Source organism: Zeus faber, assembly GCF_960531495.2.
Source record: "Zeus faber genome assembly, chromosome: 4".
Taxonomy (NCBI): Eukaryota; Metazoa; Chordata; class Actinopteri; order Zeiformes; family Zeidae; genus Zeus; species Zeus faber.
The window spans coordinates 7793834-7816438 of record NC_137191.1 but is presented as its reverse complement, the minus strand read 5'-3'; the positions used below and the strand labels follow the sequence as shown (position 1 = coordinate 7816438).

At 45.1% G+C, this 22605-nt stretch overlaps 1 protein-coding gene across 1 annotated transcript in view; it reads right to left on the bottom strand.

Moving 5' to 3' along the window:
• The window catches only part of rptor (regulatory associated protein of MTOR, complex 1), a 163874-nt gene that overhangs the window by 70200 nt on the left and 71069 nt on the right, over positions 1-22605 (bottom strand). Inside the window, exons 8-10 of the mRNA XM_079998650.1 lie at positions 17930-17989; positions 7086-7186; positions 1028-1172 (exon numbers count right to left, since the gene is read on the bottom strand). Of these exons, the coding sequence (XP_079854776.1) occupies positions 1028-1172; positions 7086-7186; positions 17930-17989 (306 nt within the window). The remainder of the gene's footprint in view (positions 1-1027; positions 1173-7085; positions 7187-17929; positions 17990-22605) is intronic.

Sequence of the window (22605 nt, the reverse complement as noted above, 5' to 3'; positions counted from 1 at the left end):
GCACTCAGTCCAAGACTACGGGAAGCGGCGAGGTCCACGCAAGGGCCGCAGTAATCTAGGTGTATGTTCAATTTCCTAGGTAACCTAGACTGTTGACATTGAAACGTGACCGATACGGTTCCAATTTGTCCAGTAAAATTAATTCTCTATGGACACTGGACTGAGTCATACGATCGTGGTGTAAAAGTACAATTGCGCTCAAACTGCAGGGGCGCAAATACCAAAAGTAAGGTAATGCTGCTTTAAAGGGACGGAGATAATAGTTCCTCACGCAGCGCACAGAAATGTGTGAAGTCAGTGGACAACAGGAGCTCTTTTCAGCTCATCTGCTGTTTCCCGACAACGCTGGTAATGAGAATGGACGGAGAAAGAGCTCGATGAGGCGGTAGAAGCCGTTTCCAGTGTCAAACCTTTTGCCCAATATGTTCTGAAACTGCAGTTTCACCTTCTGTGCAAGACATCGGCAAGTTGCTGTTCATATGAAAGAAGAAACCGTGTCCTGTAGCACTTAAAATATGTTAAAGTATGTCAATATTGGCATGTTTCACGTGGAAGTGAAAAACTCTTTTATCTATTCTAGACAATATGTACCATTACGGTACCATGTAGTTGATGTTCTTTTAGGTTAACCGGTATCTCATGATTTCATGCATTGTGTAGTTGAAAGGCGTATTTAGGCTTGTGTATTCAAGATGGTACCATGTATTCATGTACTTTTAGGTTACTACTGTAGTTATCGTATGTATTTTACATATTGTGTATTTATAAGTGATTAACTCAATGTTACATGCTCCAAGTGGGAGTCCTGATAATCATGTTAGGAGGAAAATCTGCGTTCTAAATGTTGCTATATGGTGGCAAATGTTTATTCTGACCTTTGAGGATCAATAGCCTATTCTATCCATCTAGCGATGTGTATTTTTTGTGGGGAAAAATAAATAAATAAATAAATAATACCTAGACAATCTGTGTACTATATACAGTATGCGTACCTGTGTGTGTGACTGTGTGCGAGTGTGTCTCTCACCACATAGCGTGCATGTAAGTTGGGGGGAGGCGTGGACTACTGACAGGTGTGCAGTTGTATGACCTCATTATCCTCTCGGCCAATAGGAAATTGCGAAACAGGCTGGCCACCAGCAGGTCCTGGCGAAACAGCTTCTGAAACAAATCTAAACACAGGGAGAGAGAGAGAGAGGGAGCGAGAGAGAGAGTGCGAGAACAATGAGAGAGGGACCACGATGGGTGACAAGCTAATGAAATTACTGGAAATTCGGAATAACCACAAAAGAGAGAAATCACGACAAGACAAGTAAGTTGAAAGGATCAAAGTCAGTAAAAAGAGAGAATCAATGTCGGGGCCGGGCGGAGGATTGGAAGAGCATTTGTTTGTTTTGTTTGTTTGTTTGTTTACTGAATGCAGAGCACCGGCGCGCACCAAGCCGCGGCTCGAGATTAAAGTAATGAACGGCAATGACATTTCATCGGCTCATTAATGCGTTCCCTAATTCACTTTAATGGGGCCGGGCCAATCTCACGTCGGTCCCTAATCTCATGATAGAAATCCCCTGGAGGTTTTGAGTGTGTCTGTGTGTGTGTGTGTGTGAGAGAGAGGGAGAGAGACAGAGAAGGAGAGAGAATAAGTATGGACAAGAAAAAGTGTGTGCGTGCGTGTGTGTGTGTGTGCGTGCACTGTATTCAGCGAGCGGGCCGCTATTCCAGGGACTGTCTCTGACGGAGATTGCTTCATTACCAGCGGAGCCCGGGGGGGGTTAGAGCTTATGCGGTTATCAGCGCTGTCACATCTCTGTTCTGACTGGAACGCCTGTCTGCGCACGTCTGTCCGATGAGATATGAGGAATCATTAACTCATTAAAAAGATCTTGCTTTAATAATTACGCAAGGAAGACTTTTTTTTCTCAATGATGCTCTATGCTTTGTATGGGTAGAAGGTAATAAGGAACACTGGAGTTTTAGTCTACTACATTTCAAAGCAAATATTTAAAATGTGGTTCATATCCTTGTAAAATACTCATCTTTTTGTATTTTATTGTAAATCAGGGTCTGCATGAGGAACTCATCTACCGAAAAAGGGTTCAGTAGTACTTTATGTATGATAAGGGTTCAAGTTCTTTATTGTCAAATGCACAACAAAACAGGCAGTAGCAGTCATTGCTGTCAAAGAAATTGTTGTGTTCCAAGCTCTTTTAAACAATGCAGGTAAGTAAGATGAAAAAAAAGTAATAATAAAGGTATTTTTAAAAAATTATAGAAAGTATATAGAGTCAGGATACTCTTGATGGTGCATCAATAAAGGTTGCAGAGTATCCTGTCCATCCATGCCGAACCTCCTCAGCCTGTGGAGGAAGAACAGCCGCTGTCTCGCTGCCTAGACGATGATGCCAGTGTGATGGGACTAGGACGGGTCTTCACTGATGTGGATCCCAAGGAACCTGAAACTGTCGACTCTTGACTGTGGCCCCATTGATGTGTATCGGGGTGTGCTCCTGCAGCTTCCTGTATTCCACAATAAGCTGTTTTGTTTTTGTTGACGTTGAGATGGAGGTTGTTATCCTGGCACCATGATGTAGGGTCTCACCTCTCTGTAGGCCGTCTCATCGTTACCGGTGATCAGGCCGATGACTGTGGTGTCATCAGCAAATTTGATGATGGAGTTGGAGCTCTGAGTGGCCACACAGTCGTGCGTAGACAAGGAGTACAGGAGGGGGCTGAGCATGCAGCCCTGGGGGACTCCAGTGCTGAGAGTCAGTGTGGAGGAGGTATAGGTGCCCATTCGCACAGCCCGGGGTCTGCCTGCCAGGAAGTCCAGGATCCAGCTACACAGGGCTGTGTTGAATCGTAGGTCCCAGAGCTTACTGATGAGCTTAGAGGGCACAATGGTGTTTAATGCTGGACTATACTCAATGAACAGGATTCTCACATATGTGTCCCCCTGGTCCAGGTGGAGAGGGCATTGTGGAGGGCGAGGGCTATGGCATCATCTGCAGGCAAACTGTAATGGGTCGAGGGTGTCAGGCAGTATAGAGGTGATGTGGGTTTTGACTAGCCGCTCAAAGCACTTCATGATGACAGATGTGAGTGCTATGTGGTGGTAGTCATTTAAACAGAGGGCTTTTGTTTTCCTGGGTACCAAGAAACAATGGTGTCTTGGTGGTTTGACCAATGGTTTAAAAAGACAATGGTGTTCTTTTAAAAACATGTGTGGACTATTGACTGATGCAGGGATAGGTTGAAGATGTCTGTGGAAACATCTGCCAGCTGGTCTGCACACGACTTGGAGGTGAACCTGCCCCAGGAGGTCGTAATGGAGGGCGCCGACTGCCCACTTATTGGTGAGGCACGCCTTCTCAACATCGCGGTACCTGGACTCCCGCTCTGAGAACTTTCGGCTGATGTACAGCATCAGTGGTCTGCGCCCTCCACCTGCTGGGACAACACTGCCCCCAGCCATCTGTCTGACACATCTGTCCTCTCCTGTCCACTGGACTGAATCTGACGCACCTTTCTGAGTTTAATCAAACAAAGCGCTGGTCAGCTCCAAAAAGTTACCAAACAGCCCAGAGAACTGCTTTACCTCTTTTTCTGTCTTGGGTCTCGGACTGTTCGTGGCCACGGCAGTTTTATCTATCTGAGGGCAGATCAGTCCTCCACCCAAGTAATACCCGAGATACCGTACCGCCATCGGCACAACCGCACACTTCTAAGGGTTGGTGGAGAGCCCCGCCCGCCTCAGGGACTGGAACACTGCACCCACATGCTGCATGTGGCACCCCCAAGGTGTCAGTGTGAATAATAACTTAATCTAATTACATCATCTAAGTAGGCAGCTGCGTATGCTCCGTGTAGACACAGGACCATGGTCCATGAGTCTCTGAAAGGTGGCTGGGGCCCCGGACAACTTGAATAGAAGCATTACAAATTGGTACAACCCCTACGGAGTGGAGAAAGCCGATTTTTCCTTGGACTCTGGCGACAAGAGAATCTCCCAGTAGCCCTTGGTTGAATCCAGCCAAAAAATCGAGCCAAGTCGAACCAGTCAAGGAGTTTGTCGACCCGGAGCATCGAATATGCTTCGAATTTCGACACCGCATTCACCATTCGGTAGTCTACACAAAAGCAGACCGACCCATTGGACTTACCTACCAGCACGATAGGACTAAACCAGTTGCTTGTAGACTACTCTATCACCCCCATATACAGCATGGCCTTCAATTCTGCTTGCAGGACGTTGCGTTTATGTTCGGGCAGGCGGTACGGCCGGGAGTGTACTTTCATCCCCGGGGTCGTCTCCAAGGGGTGGTGAATGAGGTACGTGCGGCCTGGCAGGGGGGAGAAGCCATCAGAAAACTGCTGTTATAACGCAGCCATATCCGCCCTCTGGTCGGGCGAGAGATGGTTACTGGAAAGGGCCAGGGTGGGATTGGCCATTTTTGTAACCTCCGGCCCAAACATCCCCCTTGATCACCACGGTGGCCAGAGATAAAGACACCTGCTCCTTCCAGGGTGATAAATCTGAGACTCGTTTGAGACTGTTAATGGTAAAGCACCCAGGAAAAGCAGTTCCCGGCGGCTTTTCAAAACCAAAAACTGGGTTATTTCCTCTCCTGACTGTCGAAATACTGGTGAGTGAGCATGGCGTCTAGCTGCACCAATATGCCATCGATTTTAACTACTTGCTCAAAGGCCACGTGTAGGGTATCATCCTGCAACTGCCCTAGCAGAGGAGACCACTGGGACTGGGGAAGACCCCAGTGGGAAATCCTCCATTCTGGACCCCATAGCAACCACTAACTACCCCTTAGCAGTGCCACGCAAAACATTCACATTTCCTTACTGCGGTGACCAGACTCCCCCAGACTCCCCCAGCCTCCCTCATTTAAGTGTTAAACCCTGGCCAATCCGTCCCCAAAATCAGGGAGTGTGACTGGCGGGAACTAACTGCACCCTTCACCCTATGATTTATCCCCTTGTAAACCCATGCACACACCGAAACTCCACCCGTGACGCTTCCACCAAATCCCTGGGTCGAACCAAGCATTGCTGGACCATCGTCTGAGAACAGCCAGAGTCCAGCAAAGCTTGATGTCTACACCATTGTACTCTTACTAGTATATTGTAGGTCCCTTCCCGACCAGGGGAGGGGCCCATGATCAGCGCCCCGAACCACTTGTCTAACCTCAATCACCACCCAAGGCCAAACCTTTCAGCAGCTGTCTGTGGGCCTGTGGCCGTTCCGCCCTGGGAGCTGACAGGCGACAGAGAGGGTACAGCCAAGAAAGGGGAGACAGCGTCCCCCGGCACCAAAGGACCCAGCTGGTAGATGTTCACCCTGCCCAACGCCAACGGGAGAGGAACTATGCAGGAAAGACAGGGGCATCCCACGGCCCAGATGAGACCGGCGGAGCCCCAGCCATTTGCTGTGGTTGTCTGCCACAATCCACATCAGGGGTGTTATCCTCAAAGCATGTTTAGGTGTTCAGTTCATCTGGGAGGGATGCAGACACTTCCTCAACACTGTTGGTTTTCCCTTTACAATCTGTGATGGTTTTAAATCCGGTCCACGTGTTTTTTGTGTTGGGGCCACAGCAGTTGGACTTTTTTCCTGCCTCTTTGAATTATTTATTGCCTTTCGGAGTGCATACCGGGATCTCCAGTATTCGTCGAGATCCCCCAAGTTGTAAGCGGCAGTCCAAGCTTTAAGCCTAGCACAGTCTTCCCCGTTTACCCATGGCTCCTGGTTTGGGTATGTTCGAACATTAACCCTTGGAACAACGTCATCAATGCACTTGCCGACGACTGATTCTGTGAATGCATCAATGTTGTCGTCATTGAATCTGATTGGTCGGACCAATGTTGGATGGTCCACTACACAGGCTTTTCCTGTTTGGGTCTAGTTTGTGTAGGCCGGGAGCTGCAAAATTGAGTGATCTGATTTGCCGAAAGGAGGTCATAGGAGGGCCTTATGTTCTTCCCAGAACTGAGTGTAAATATGGTCAAGCGTGTTACCGCTGCACGTAGGACAGCCTATGTGTTGGTGAAATTTAGACAGGACATTCGCGGTTGAAATCACCAGCACTAAACAACTCAGCCTCCGGGCTTAAAGTCCCGTGCCTGTCGATAACGCCATACAGCCCGTCCAATGCGCGCGTGGTGTCAGCCTGTGGCGGAATGTAAAAAGCTGTGAGAACGACCAATGTAAATTCTCTCGGGAGGTAACGAGGCTGATCATTATATGCTCTTGATTAGGAGAACATCCCGTAGAAATTAGCTCCACATCTGAGCACCACAGACTGTTGACCATGAAGCAGACGCATCCACCCTGCTCTTCCCCAACTCTGGTCAGTAGTTGGAATGTCACTCGGGAACAATGGCCGAGTCAGGAATCGAAGGGTTTAGCCAGGTCTCTGACAAAACCATAACATTACGATTCCTGATGTCATGTTGAAAAGCCAACCTACTTCTGAGATCATCCAGCTTATTATCCAGCCATGGACTGGACATTTGCTAAAAGAATGGAATAGGAGGTCTGTTTCCCCAGCCTGATCAGGAGCCCCAGCACTTCCCTTGTCTCCTATGCCGGCACCACCGTCTTTTTTCAGGTAACCCAAATAATCAAAAAAAAAGAGTTTCCACTGAAGTTCTGATGTCTACGAGTGTTTGTCTATCATACTGCATAAGAGCATATGCATATGTTACCAAGGTACTGAGAAATGGCGACAAAAAACTAAATAAACCCCAAAGTTGGAGAGGAGTTTGAAATATGTCGACGATATGGCACCATCTTGTGAAAATAAAATGATGAATGAAATGTCTGTTAAATCAGCGTCTGTTACATCAGAGCACTGGATATGAGTGATTTTACTTTTCGTACATTTAAGAGTTATCATTTTTTGTTATTATCTCTCATTATTTAAGAGTTAGACACATATACTTTTACTTAATTAAAAATGTTAATGTTGTACTTCCACTTTTACTAGAATCATTTTGTGTCAGGGTGTTGTTTTGGGCATATTGGTGCAGTACAAGTGTGTGTGTATTCCTGTTTTCCGTGAGTGCAGCTTCACCTCTCGGCAGCACGTTCCAGGCGATGGTGTCAGTGATGGCTGTGAAGATCCAGTTGAGCTCTCCCAGAGGGGTGCGCCGGTCGTTGAGTCTGCCAGGGATCCTAAAGTCACACACACACACACACACACACACACACACACACACACACAGACACACACGTGTCAGCATCGTCTCTTCAACTCTCAAGCGGTCGCTTGTGGATTCTCGACACGTCGTAGAACATTAAATTTCACCGTTCAGCGCTGCTATTGAGAGTCTCTCACTGAAGCACGCACCTCGGCGGACCGGATTGGATTAGACGGGGGATTCGATTAGCACTTTATTAAACCCTGCGGGGAGGCTTCGTTATTGCAGGGGAAGCGGTAAATAGAAGCAAAAGAACTCACAGGACAAGATCTGTTGAAAATCAACTAACTCATTATCATACTCTATCTATCAGGTAGAAAATGCTTGGAATAATGTGTTTATGGTAGAAAAAAAAAAGTAAAATAAAGGACATTAGAACAGGGTAAAACAGGGTACAACTCCCACTGTTTCACCACTCTCCTGCAGCTCTGCAGGTAAACTTGTAAAGTATGAGCATCATCTGTAATAAATGTATGGTCCCATTAGGTTTTTTTTGTTTTAAGCCTGGTGTGTCAATTCTTTATTGTGCAAGTGCCTTCTGGCCTGTCAGCATCAATCACCCGGGTTAAATACATTTTGTCACCGGCTATACTCAAGAGAATGGAAGTAATTCTAGTTCTGATAAGAGTCTGCCACAGCAGCTGATTGATGGCAGCTTTCTAGAATTTCTGGAGAGGAAAACGCGTCAACCTTAGAGAATGGTTTCCACTTAAGAGAAGGGGCAGAACGATACACTCGATCCACGGCACAGGGTTGAGGTTTCACACGGTCAGTGTACTTTTGATAAAGACTGAAGGAAAAAACAAATTATGTGGAAGAGTCCTCCATTATTCCTTCAGGCTGTGCAGCGTTCTCATCTACAGTATGTGAAACCAATGTTTAAGGTTTTTTACGACAGATTTCAGATCAGAAAAATCCATGCAGGTAGTTCTGCTCTCGCAGGAACTCCTTTCATGGTCTTGGGGATCTAAACCGGAGTGTGACGGGAAAGCGGCGGTGGCGCGGAAATTAATGCGGGGAATTCTGTTTTCAAACGGAGCCCGAGATGGCGTGACCGTAATCGCCTTAGCAACACAGAGCATTATCACATTAGCTACAACTCTGTCCCTGACTTCTCCTGAACACCGTAAGCCAAGGTAAGAATATCTACAGTAGTTACACATTTGAGAAACATTAAAAGCCACAGGCTTCAAAGGGGAAAAACATATAACATTTAAAGGAAGGAGAAATTAAACTATGTGAAAAAAGGGGGAGGTAAGGTATAAGAGGGAGAGCAATATCAAACTACTCTTGGTGAAGCAGAAGTTGCTAGGCAACCTGCTAGGTTAACAGATACCTTTCAGAACTAACGGTCACATCATCTTAGTCCGTGCTCGTATATAATGACACCCATGGAGGTCAGACCCAATCATTCGCTGTGATGAGGACAATGATGACAACGGCGCCGCGCCATCCAAAGTGACCTCATAGCACCAACTGTTAGACCTTATGGAGGAGGAGGTTTCCATGGTTACCCGCACAGCCAACAACCACGCAGAAAACAATACTGCGGGGATGTGATGAGCACACAAGTCAATCCTCGAATGAGTCGCCGGCCGTTTGATAGCAGCCGCTTCTCTAGCGCTACACAGGGCTACACGTCTAGAACGTCAGAAACGCATAGCACAGAGAGAGAGACACAAAGAAAGTCACAGTAATAATTCTAGTGGTGAACAGAGTATAAACTTTCTCCTTCACAAGACACATCCACCTCCGAGGGGCACAGCAGTGTTTCCCTGAGGATGGAGTTGTCGCAGCGGGATTTAGGTGTTCACAGATGTGCGCATCTGTGCGATGACGTTTCTTTAAGGGAATCCCATATAAATAATATGTATGAGTGGGATGTAAGCAATGTCTTAACTGGGTCACAAAAAAAATAAAAAATAAAAAAACAATAAAAAAAAAGAAGGAAGAAGACGGGAGGGAGCGAGCGGGCGGATGAGGGAATGTCGGCTGTCTTTGAGACTCTCAGCTTTCGTGCGTCACGGTGGCCCTTGCGCATAGTACGGTCCGCCTCCAGGAAGAAGAAACCGGTGCATGTGGAACACCTACTATCTTTGGGAATACTTTTACCGAAACTAAACCCATCAAGATGGATCTTCCAATCGTTGTTTATTTCACAGATGTGTGTGTGTCATTGCAAAATGATTGCGTTTGTTCGCTGTAACGTTGCTGTGCGATACTCCTCTGAAGTCACAGGACTCTTTTCCCTTCAGTGAATGATAATGCTGAATCTGTGATCAGCATGGCTTGCTTTAATGTTGACATCTACCCGGTGCTTGTTGTCATAATCAGTGTGCTGATTTTATCAGTTAAGCCCAAAGTTTCTTGTTTATATGCGTTACTCACAGGTGTGTGAATAGACCTGGATATGAAGCGCCCATAGTGCAAAATAATATAACGTTATTTTCTAAAGAGATACAAAAAATAATAATAATAAAAAAGTCAGCAGCATCAACCAGAATAAAAGGGATGGATGGAATCGAAACAACCTGCACAACTCGTTTGAGTCTCTGATAAAAATCATCTAAGTAAAGCTTTGTTATTGTTTTACCGCCACACATTGTTACACGGTTTCTACGCCGGCTGTTGAATGTTACCGATGGATGGACCACAGACAACGCTGGGAAGGCAGTTGACCTCTGGACACCAAATCAAATTTTAGCTGGAGGAAAAAAGGATAAGAAGGGCTTTAAAGGGAGGGCAGGAAACTCACAATTATTATTATTATATGGAAGGTGATTCTATGTGAATGTAGAAAACCCCCCCAAAAAATGGATCACTAAGAAATCTCCTAACTACTATGCAAGACAGAGGATCTAACATTTGACTTCCTTGAGAGCACGCGTTATGATCATTTGCCAAAATGGAATCAATACAATTTTGAAAGATAAATAATAACAATAAGTTGCAGTCAGTGGAGACGATGCCTGGGGTAAGCAGCCAGAGGGCAGCTCCCGAAAACAGCCAACAGCTATAAGTAGTGGCGTTACGATTTAGATTCGAAATAGAAAATCCATCGAAAGGAGTGTCCCTCCCAGATGAACTGTGTCGAAATCACAAGCAGCTTCGCAATTGTTCAACATGGTCGCCATTATTGGGGCGGTCGAGACCCGCCGGTAAGCAAATGCAGTGTCGCCGGGGTGTGCGGACCCCTCTGCTGCGGCTGGACCGGCTCCGAAACCGACTTTCATGAAATTCGGTGGGCCCTCAACGCACGCCACGCCCCTCAACGTACACTGCGCCCCTCAACGCACGCTGCACCGGCCCACCAGCGGATCTCCACTGCTCCGATACGGCGGACGCGGTACGAGGCACAAGGTGAGCGTTTACGACCGAGCCGATAAAAGAAAAGACAGAGGTAGTAATTCCCCTTTTACTACCAGCGTTCCCCTCAGGCAAAAATAGCATCTGTTTTTCTGTGCTTATTTTGGTGGGTAACTTAAAAGTAGCGTGATAAGTTATCGTTTATTATTCTAGAGCCTAGTTTTGATAAAACTCTGAACTGTTCAGGCGTGTTGTTTAAATAATGCCATATTTTTGTGATAATTTATAATTGTATATTATTCAAATAAAAGTTACTTATTGAGAAACAAGTGTTTATCTTTACAAATCAAGACTCGATAGTCTCGCAATGTCATAGCCGTCAGTCCTGTGAAAAAAAAAATAAAAAATCGAATCTCAACCTTAAAATAGAAAGCCAAATGGAATTGTGGATTTGGAGAATAATGACACCCCTAGCTTTAAGTTGCTGGCTTAGCGAGCAGCCTCACATTAATAGAGACCACTCATCTTTGTCCCTCTAACAGCGAGTTGCATCCTGATGACGGCGCGCCCACGCGGACTCAACATCTCCTACATAAACTATCTGCGACCGTCGTACTAAGCTCCTGTTGCATCATGCCACCCCGACAGAACACAAAGGTTTTATCCGTCAATCGAAGGCGCATGCACATTAGTCATGCAAGTGGTAATTACACACAACGGCAAACCGCAACACCAAGTAAATAAACAGACAGACTCCTGTGAATTCCACCCAGCAGGGTTCCAAGACACAGCATCACCTGTTGAGCTTCGGGGGTCTGCCCTGCCCCACCATGGGGGGTCTTTGGAGAGGCACGAGTCCAGTCAGAGGCTCTGAATAAGGAACCACACACGGCACTCATGCCAGCCACGTGCAAAATTAAAGTATATGTGTGCGAGAGTCTGCGTGATGAAAGAAAAGGAAAAAAAAAAAGTGATAAAAAATAAAAGCAGTGAGCAATTATTTACCTGTGTGTGTGAGTTTTCTGAATAAAATGACAGAGAATCTGTGTCGTGACTTGGGTTTTTATGAGGAGACCTGAGTCACAGACAGAACTAATCTGGATGTATGTGGGAGCAGGAAACGTAAGGACGGGGACAGTGAAATGAATAAAAAAATATATATACGAAAGATTTCATTGTGGTCAAAGATTTGAAGCCAATTCTTCCCTGAAAAGGAGGCGGCACAGGAGGGTTTGTAAGGCATTTCTCTGGCGCTCATGCGCAGGATGGCCTTGACTATAGAAAGTCAGTGCATAAGTGTGTCCTAACAGGCAGCAGCAAGAAAAATGTTAGAAAATCACAGTTTGTCATGGAGTCAGCTTACTTTTCTACAGTTCAATACGCATCTGTTGGAAAAACTTTGTGAAGTAATTAGTAATTTAATTTGTAAGTAATTACTTATTATATAATTCTTTATATTATAATTACTACTAATATCATAATCTTTGCATATTAAAAGATGTACATTTTTAAGCATTTTTATATATTTTTTTTAAATGTGCACCATAAGATAACAGTTGTCGCGATTTCACATGGCAGAAGAGCTTAGATTCCCATTGATTTCATTAGTCAGTGACAGCCATTACTCTCCTGAGTCATATCAGCTTGGGCAACACTCAACGCACACAGTGAGTAACTGTGGACACGTAATAAGGCAGGAGAGATAGTTAAGTTCCTGAAAATTGGTATATCTCATTTCTGTCAATGTAGCTGATCCAACTTCCAACGCAGCAGAGCAACCATTAAAAAACAAAGGGTCCACCTTTTAATGTCAGTTTAATGCCCTTTAAATTGCATTGCATTCATGGGATAGTTGAATTAAGCTCAGATCTGATATCAGAAAGGTCTAGTTGATACATATCAAAATGTTTTCAAATATTATTCTTGAATAATACTTAAATGTATAAACAACTTGGAAAGTGAGAAATGTTGGATCATAGTTTCCTATCCATTAATAGCATAAAACCAATGATAGACCATAAACGATACTATAAACATATGGCCCAGCCCTAAACATGATGCAAATTTATAAATCTCCAATGTAATTTATTGGCTTTATTGGAACTACTCTACTGAGCGTACCTCAGTTGGGATATTACTAAAAAGCCCATTCCCCCCAGCATTCTAAATGTAATGGTTTAATATTGAATGTTTAGTCCCCCACACTCGGGTATATTTCTCATATCCAACAGCCCCTTAAATCTCATTTCTGCACAGCATGTAAACTGAGGATCAGCAACTGTTCCCCCCTCTGATCAGCCACAACATTAAAACCACTGAAAGGTGAAGTGAATAACATGTCTCATGTCGTTCCAGTGGCACCGGTCAATTGATGGGATATACTGTATAAAGCAGCAAGTGAACAGTCAGACTATCAAAAAGCTTACTTCTAAGGGCCGCTCAGACGGACTGGGGAACCGAGTAGCTGCAGCAGCCGCAGCATTCCCGCACGCCTCACACCCCGAGCAGTGAAACGGTGATAAAACCCCGTTAAAAGGACAATAACACAGATAATATGAATATAGTATTAATAATATTAATCCAATCCAGGTCGGACACTCACCCGGCCAGTACCAACCAAAATAGCAGTGAAACATGGGATTTAACCCCCGACCGTTAAACTTAGAGACACCGTAAAATTAGATATTTGCAATCTAATTTTATATCACTTAAAACAATTGTGATATTGGACCCGCACCACAACCGAGCGAGCGTTCTGACAGGTTGCGCGCCGGGCACAAATCGCACACCGTGCACTCCCCCGGCATGGACTGCAAGAGTCCAGTTCCACTAAGAAACCGTCAACAACATGCTAAGCTTAGCTCAAGCTGACTGGAGTCTGACTGAGTGATACCGTTTTAACACAAAAATGATCAGGTATACCCGGGTTTTTTGTAAATGCGGGTAAACCGGCAAAAATAGCTAATCAATGCCTTTCCCACTGACAGGAGAAATGCCGCTTTTTTCTCTGGTGTGTCACGTTCGAAATCGCAAACACGCCGGAAAAGAGGCTCGAAAAACAATTGGATGGTTCATATATATCTATACAGGAAGTGCAAGCACGGGTGCTTGAGCGACGGGGAGCGGAGACGCTCCTCCAGTTCGGAGATCCGCTTGGGGCGGTGCTGGAGTGGCTCGGAGCCGGTGGAGAGCCACTCAGGACATTTCATGGTCCCCCATGCAGGAAAAAAGTAATTAACTTCAAAAATTAGATTCTAAATAGGATATTAAATCACCCAATGATACACGTATATTCCTGTCTATTAACGTGCCAGCGTCCCGAACATCAAGGCACGTCGCATGTCCCGTTTACATCGGAGCCGATCGGAGCTGGAACCGATAAAAACCCATGTCTATCGCAGGATCATTTGACCCAGGACTGAAACCCGCGTGTAACCTTTCCCACTAATGACAAATGCGGGATGTGAGCGGGTGTTACCGGGCATTGGGCGCAGTGGGATCGGTAGGGGCAGAAAGGCACACAGGAGCTGCCTGCTTATTTTTAAACCACCCGTGTGGGGAAAATGTCGGGTTCCCAGTAAATTACGACAGCAAGTGGTGGATTGGATGAGCACGGTGCGTTGGCGTTGTAGGGTGTGTGCGCCATAATAGATTGAAACAATCCTCCTAATGCACACAATTGATTTTTTATTGTACCGTACATTGACGTTTAAAGTCTATGCCCACAATATAAGATGACACCACTTCTTCAGACGTATTTCTGGGGGAAAAAAAAAAGTCTCATATTTGGGTCAATACGGTAATTTGCCAGAAGGTCTTATAATGACTATCACAATTGATCCAACTCTAAAGTGGTGGATGCTCAACATTTCCTGGGGGAGGACCCCCAGACCCCTGCTTATTATGTTCAAACGAAAACCCCGCCACCCACCCACACCCACAAACACACTATCACACACAGACAGACAGACACACACACACTTACTTTGGACTTTCACGCCTAAAGAATAGTGGATGTTCAAATTCTTTATCTAAAACTATGGATTATTTTTTTGCCTTGAGAGAATTAAAGATTAAATACTTTGAATCTTCTTTCTTGCCATAGAGTCTTCTTCTAACTGACTGAAGGTCATTTGAAGTTCTTCAGTTAGAATTCTCATTTGGGTCTGTCCTTCAGTTCTGTGGCTTTGTTAACTGAAAGGAGCTGCCTCCAAATAGGTTTTGTTCACTAGCTATGACTGTGTTGATGGAGAAGGGCCTCACATTGGTCTTTGCCCGGGGCCTCCAAATCACTTAAACCGCCCCTGCACACGCGCGCGCGCGCACGCGCACACACACACACACACACACACACACACACACACACACACACACACACACACACACACACACACACACACACACACACACACACACACTCTAATTAATGGTGTGCCATTCTCATCTGTTAAAACCGCCCCTGCACACGCCACACACACACGGTATCTAATTAATAGTGTTCCATTCTCATCTGGTTTCACACTGCGCTTGAAAAAAAATAAACACAAAGCTTTGACAAAATGTTCCTCTGTGTTCTCTGTGATGACTGAATGAGCTTGAGACAATGAATGAGACAAAAAAAGATTCCTATATTGTTACAGTAAAAATCTGTTTGGGAGGTGCTAATGTACATCACAGTAGTGTTTGGGATAGGGATGTGACGTATGAAACTTTCACACGGTATGATAATCTTACAACTGAATATCACCATTTTCAGTATATAACGGTATCAGCTTTCATGTTTTATGCCTGTCTGGATATAAATATATACATATCAAGAATATTTCGGATATTTCGGAGAGGGCATTTCAAGACGTAAGATTTCTTTGATTGTACCTTTTTGTTTGCACTTAATGGGCCATCGTTGTGTGATCCCAACAGGTCCTAACGAGCCCAAGCATATGCAAACACAGCCCCGACGAAAAACTGAGTGAATTTAGAAATCAGCCCTCCTTCACTGAGAGGTGGCAATTCTAGAGGTTGGTCTAGACCAGGGGTTCTCAACATTTTTGTCTGGCGACCGCTAAAAAAAAAAAAGAAAAAGTCAAGACGTCTCGCGACCCTGTCATACCGACTCACCCCTGTTCGATCTAATAACAGCAAAGTTAAGCACACGTACAGACCTTTGTGAAGTTGGCATGCCATGTGATTAGAATTTTTGAACATAATTCTGTGATGGGGCTTTCACATAGGACGCGGTAAATCCTGCACTCGTCGCTTGGTGTAGCGCTGATGCAGAGCTGGGGCTTTCACCAAGGATCTTATATCTTCTGAAATTAATTATCGATTGGTGTGAAAATTAGACTACTGTCATTACTTCTGCAACAGGAATAGGTTTGGATGGCTTATATGTAATGTGAGTATATAATGTAAAGTATGTTACAGTGGTACCTCGACTTACGACTGTAATTCGTTCTATAAGAACGGTCGTATGTTAAAACAGTCGTATGTCGAAGCAATTTTTCCCATATAAATTATGAAATCATGAAGGGTGAAAATAAACAAAATACACAGCACAAACACAATAAATATGAAAAAAATCTCAATAAGCCACGAACTACATGCACACACGATGCACATGCACGACGAAGGTCGCCGACGCGCCAACTGCAAATGTCCACGGTCATATTTTGGAGCAGTCGGTCGCAAGTCGATACAAATTTTCACGACTATTGCTACTCGTATCTTGGATTAGTCGTAAGTAGATGCAGTCGTAAGTCGAGGTACCACTGTATAATATTGCTACAGCAAAACTATAATTACATGAAACGTCTTATTTCGATGACAGTGACAGGAACTAGCCGTGATCATGTCTTGTAGGTAATATTTATTGGCCATGGGTCATACTATATCACTAATCTCCACTGAATTTAAACATCCCTGGTCTGCCCCCTAGGAAGGTAACTTGTTTCCGTGACTGGGATTTCCTTCCCAGGTCCCGATAAATCTGTAAGGAAGGGTTGTAGGGCTCGGGGGAATTCGGACGGCGAGCAGCGCTGCGACCGCGCTTCTCCCGGCGCTGGTCCGGCACGGAGTAACCAATGCGCAGTAATGGAGATCAGAGCGCAGCGCTATGCCAACGCTCCTTTAGACTGTATGTGGTTTTGTGGAAACGAGATAGAAGAATTGAAAGGAGAGATAAATGAGGTAGAGGTTTCAGCCTTTCCTTGCCAAAGGTGCTTGGCACGTGAGTTGGAGCAGTAACAGCACTGTGACATTTTTACCGTACACAGAAACCCTCTCCATCTCCAAGGAGATGAGGTGTTTTTATATTATTTAATATTTGCAATAAAATAAACGAAATGTTTTTAAAATAAACAAAATGTTTTTAAAATAAACAAAATGTTTTTAAAATAAACAAAATGTTTATTTTGCAAAATGTTTAAAACGTCTCACCTCGTCATCATGGATGTGGTTGGGTGTGTGGATTGATGAGGAAAACATGCGTTTAATCCATTTTATGGCAACACATATTTTCCTGTCATACATGACCAAGCAGTCCGGGTGAAACCTTCCCGTTTGTGTCACTACTGGATTCAGTCCATGGACTGAAAAATAAAATATAAAAACATTTAAGAAAAATAAATGAGGGGCGGTGATGGGGGCGTCAGGAGCACGTTCACAGACTCTTTCTGAGGGAGCCCGAAGCCAAACACTAATTAAACTCCAGAGAATGACAAGGCCGTGGCGGTTTGTGTGCATGTGTAGAAGTGTTACCTGAGACGCGGAGACACGGAGTGCGACAACGGAAACGTTACGATCGGCAAAGAATGTGCAGCTTTAACAAGTAGATACCAGGCGAGGGAAATACCCAAAGTAATTAGGAGGCAGCTGAAGCGCTGTCTGTAACTTCACCACCTTGAGGTATTTTAACGTCATGCAGGGGCATACCACAAAAAACAACAAAAACAACAACAAAAAAAAAAAAACCTCTGCCTCCAAATGTACTGAATAACTGCTAAGGCTTCAGATATCACATCCATATGGAGTAGAAATATCAATTTGTGAGCATGTGCCTGAGAGCGAGAGACGTTCCATGCTCGGCTGGTCCACACCGGGAGAAGAAATGTGAGCTTTATTGAAGAAAGGTACAAGCTTTAAATCCGCCAAACTACCGCCGCACCGAATGTGGGGGAGAAACAAAAGGCGGAAAATTACCGCTGGAGGAGGGAAAAACAGAGGAAGTGCCGGAAAAAACGAGAGAGAGAGAGAGAGAGAGAGACATGAGAAAGATCATATATTTCTTTATCTGGCGCTACACTCCTGAGGGAGGGAGAAGGAAATAACAGAATGAGCGAAAATATCAGTGTTAAGAATGGAGAGAGAACTTGCTGAATTTCTTGTGCGACTTGTCTTGTGGAGTGGCACTTACTTCTCGATGAGGTCTAGCGTCACCCCTGGCACCAGCTTGGCGCTCTTCTGCATGCAGAACCTGGACGAGGAGACACACGGGAAGTGCTGTGAATTCTTTCATGCGTCTAAATTGCAGCCCCCGGTGGACAGAACACTCATTACAATTGAATCAACTCATCCCCCGTGCTGGGTGGCCGAGTGCTGACGGGTGTGCTTCAAGCCCCTACATGAGGCCCCCACCTAGAACTGCAGGTCTCCCTGCTCCACCATCCAACCTCTCCGCCATGCATTCCTGAGAATGTAAGCATGTATTATTGCGTGTACATATTTGTGTTCCCTTTCAGTCTGTTGTAATATTTTGAGTGAATTATGAATTACGATTCAGTTCAGCTGGAAATTGTTGATTTGTTGATTAGCATTTAGTTTGGATAACAAATTGTTAGCACTGCAGGAAACCGTGGTTTGTGATGGACAATAAACCTTGGAAACTGAAATCCTTCATTTGAGAACTGCAGGCGGTGAGCTAAGGCTCCTGACGCTAAGAAAAGTTTAATAGGAAGAACAAAGCGCTTAATAAAAGATATGATGCCAGAAAAGCATAACTACAAAATTTGCTTCCCACACTGGTTATATGATCATGAATGAGGGACAGGGAACCGAGGGGGGAAAAAAACCCCCAAAAAAACCCTGGGAGCTAGAGTGAAAGATGGGAGAGCTCTGCCGACTTAATCCACTGAGCACTTGATGAGTGTATTTTAGGTGAGTTACGGCGAGAGAGGGAGAAGAAGAAGAAGAAGACCGGGGCAGGTTGGAACACGCAGCGAGTCGTATTTCTGCCGCGACTGCTCGGACCGCCACTAAATCACAGCCGGTCCGCGTGAGGGAGCCCGGACGACAGCGCTTTGCCAGAAGCGCTTTGGCCCCGCGGTGGCGTGCACTTAGTCACCTGCCACCGGGACAGCACGTGCACGTGCACGCGCGCTCAAAAACATTAATCAACCTTTGGAGGCAGAAACTATAAACCACAACACAGCGTGTTAAATTTGGATGATGGATCACACAAATCTCACAGTTTGCTGTACTTATGTCTGCCCCTGACAAGCAACAAGGTCAAATTGAATGCATATTTGTGCAAAATTCTGCTTCAGCCATTAGCAAAAGGCTATTACAACAACGTCCTTCAAGTTCAAAACAATGTTTCCTGTGCCCCGCAACACCTTCCCTTCGCTTCACTTCCCGTTCCCATGAAATATTTCTGTCCAGGTACACAGTGTCCTATGAGAGGGATGAAGTGATCTCAGTAGAAATGTGTTTACAAAAGCATAGGTGCGGTTTTCGTCAACCTGGACTACAGGAGAGGGAAGATGAGCAAACCGCCTGACACGAGGCGGCTTATCTCACAGTCCTCTCACATTGCAACACGGTTTGTTCATCAAAAAACAACAACTTTGAAAGTCTGTGTTTTTCTTTGAGGTGTCTCCCAGATGTCACATTATGTTCTCCAGAAATACTGATCTATGTTGTACCGGATCCATTACCTCCATTCACCGTGAGCCTGAGCACCGTATTTATACTTGGGCCGTATTGAATATTTTCCAGACTTGCAGTCTAAGATAACTAGTGTATATTTAGTCATTATCTGTCCGAAATGACTGCAAGTCATGATCGATAAATTGACTTGAGCTGTGATGAGCAATGCTTGGAACAACTTTCATGAAGCTATATTGAATTTCAATTACATTTAAGAAGAAATGTCAGCCGTTGATCAAAACTTCGAAAAAGCGGGTCGGGGTTACAGTAAACATATTGGGGATTTGAACTTTAGAGCTTTGGGCTTGGAGACAACCTCTCCTACCGGTAGTACTCCCTCCACATACTGTACACCGCAAAGCTGTACAACACTCCGTCATCTCATGCTTCTACTGGAGTGGCTGGGTGAGTGCTGACTTACTAGAACACATGTCATCAAGCATGTTGTGTACTAGAATCATACTCAGCCACGTCCGCCGCTCTCATGGGACAAGCCGGCAGAACCGGGTAAAACAAATCTTTAATATTAATTTATTAAACCCTAAAACTGCTGTATACTATTCCCTAACTGGCTACATTTTTTTTTTGCGACTACGCATTTCTCCTCAGTATTTTTATCAATTTTTTGCAAAATGGACCCGTGGAGGTCCCAGAAGAGAATGGCGGTTACTTATTGACCACGGAGTCTTAAGACCGAAAAAGTAAACAGGCCAAAGTAAACAGATCACATAGCAGGAGGTTGCATCAGGAAGGCCGCGTGCCTCCCCAGTTCCCCCTAGTAGAAACAAGCATTCTCTCAGATGGTGCAGAGAAAAGGAGAGCGGCAGCTGGGAAGAGGGAGAGGGGACAAATAGAATAGGAGAGAAGAGAAAAAAGGCTAGGAAACGGGAGAAGGTAACAAGGAAGAAAAACAAGGAACAAAGAACGGTGGAGGAAAAGGTTCTCAGGGCGGGAGAAAAAAAAAAAAGAACAAAAAAAGGAAACAGAGGACCGGAAGGACGGAGTGAACGAGACGCGATGGGAGAGCGGCAGACTGACGGACCGAACTTCAGACAGTGACTCAGAGGAAAGAGATTAGAGAATTTGAAAAACCAACAAGAGCCACCTAAATAAAAAAGTGATCTGAAAAGTGGCAGAGAAATGCAAGGGCGAGGTGTGAGCGAAAGAGCAATGTCACGAGAGCGACGTGTTCAAATAAGAGGAGGCGGAAAAACGGAGACGACAGGCTGGCGCACAGGGAGAGTACACCAGCGCAGCGGACGCCAGGCCCAGCTCTGGATTCTGAGTTTGTTTTTACCCTCGGACTCGGGGGACAGGTCCTCCAACATTACTTGTGGCAGGTAAATTGTAGAATCTCATAGCCTGCGTGGGCACGAAAGAGGGAGGTGTCCTGCCCTGGATGAACACACACAAAGTGGTAACTGCGGTGGGAGAAACGTCGGGAAAAAAAGTCGCTGCACAGGGTTGACAGGAATGGATCGAAACAGAGAAAGGAGAGAGCTCGAAAGGCGAAAGCAAAGAGCATCAGGCTGGCTGAATGAGGGAGTGGAGTGCAGAGAGGAGGAGAAAGGGGAGAGGAGGACTTTGCGATTGGGTGGGAAGGTCCCGCGGTTCGGGACGGCTCCGGGAGGACCTCCTAAAGCGGGTCGGGGAGGAGAGCTGTCTGATCCAGCTCATGACTCCTTCAGCCGAGCCTTCCCAACTCACTGCCTCCCTCTTGCTTGCAAACAGGAGTTCATCTCATCTGCCGTTAATGCAAAATGTGACCCACCGCAGATTTTAAGGTACTTTCGGTGCCGCTTCACGTTTTTTTTTATTTTATCAGGTCATTCGAAAGTGGAGAATCAGAGCTTCGAAACAAGGTGTCACTTGCACAAATCAAGCAAATATTTTTAAAGCTTTGGCTTGTTAATGACGAGGCTGCGGCAAACTGTGTTTCTGAGGTCATCACCGTCAAAGATTTCCAAAGGCTCCACGCGTCTTGTTCTCTGCCCTGGAAGGGGTTTTTCCAAAAGCCTTGTTTCAAGTACATGAAATGCCATTTTGGTGTGGACAGGGAGGCCAAAACGCAGAGAAAATAATATGTTTTAAAAAATACCCATATACTTGTGGACGAGGGCTCAGAAGCCATGATTTGTATTGTACATAGTAAAGTTTCTGAAACTTGATGCCAATTAACGTGGCAGAGGCAATAACCAGAGAGGAAATATGTTATCCTCGCCTCAAGAGGCGTCTCTCTAGCTCCACAGAATGATGCATTTCAATCACGCCACTTGCAGGCACAGAGTGGGCTCCCTTCTGGACGTCTCAAAGGTCTTTAGCGGTGCAACACAAATACACTTTGACAACAACAAAATATCTCTCTTAATGATGTTTTCGATTGAAAAAAATCACTTCTGATAAAAGGAGGCTTTATCCGCCGCAAACCAACGGTGGACACGTTTCCATCTAAAAGTTGTTAAATACACAGGCTGCTATCAACCTATAACCTATACAACCAATATTTAGAAACATAATGAGATGTGGAAATGCTTCTTAAATCTGTCAGTGTTGGAATAATTGTACGTCTGTTGTTTCCACTGTTTTTACTGAAGCGTGCACTAGCTCTGTGTCTGAGGTTATGAAATGCTTTGCTCTGTAATTCATCCTACATTTGAAGGCAAGATAAATGAAGCAGCACTTCTCATTTTTCAGTCTTTAAGCAGGCATTGTGTTGTATGGAATGAAGACTAGATGGCGTGGCCGCTGCTGTGCTCTCCATACAGTGACTGTCCGTGCTCGTCTGTACTACATAAGAAGCCGCAAGTGACTGCTCAGAGGATGCTTGCGATCGGTTCCCATTTCTCCTCTCGTACCCAGAGCAAAGGCGAGGACAGCGATGAAGCTGTGTTTGCATTTGAGTTTAATGAGCTGCGCTGAATCGCACCGGCTGAATAAAAATGTATCCAAGAATTGATCACATGACGATTCCGTCACCGCCCGCTGATGCAGTTTACATTGTTAAATAGATAGCATTCCCCACCACTAACCATGCGCAACTTGTGACAGCCATTTTGTCTTTAGACCCAACATGGGGGATTTATGGCCACTAAGATGCCCAGCAGTGGCGGCTCGGAACACGGTGCATGTGCTCATCTTTTCCTCTAGTGGTTGAAAGTAGTAGAA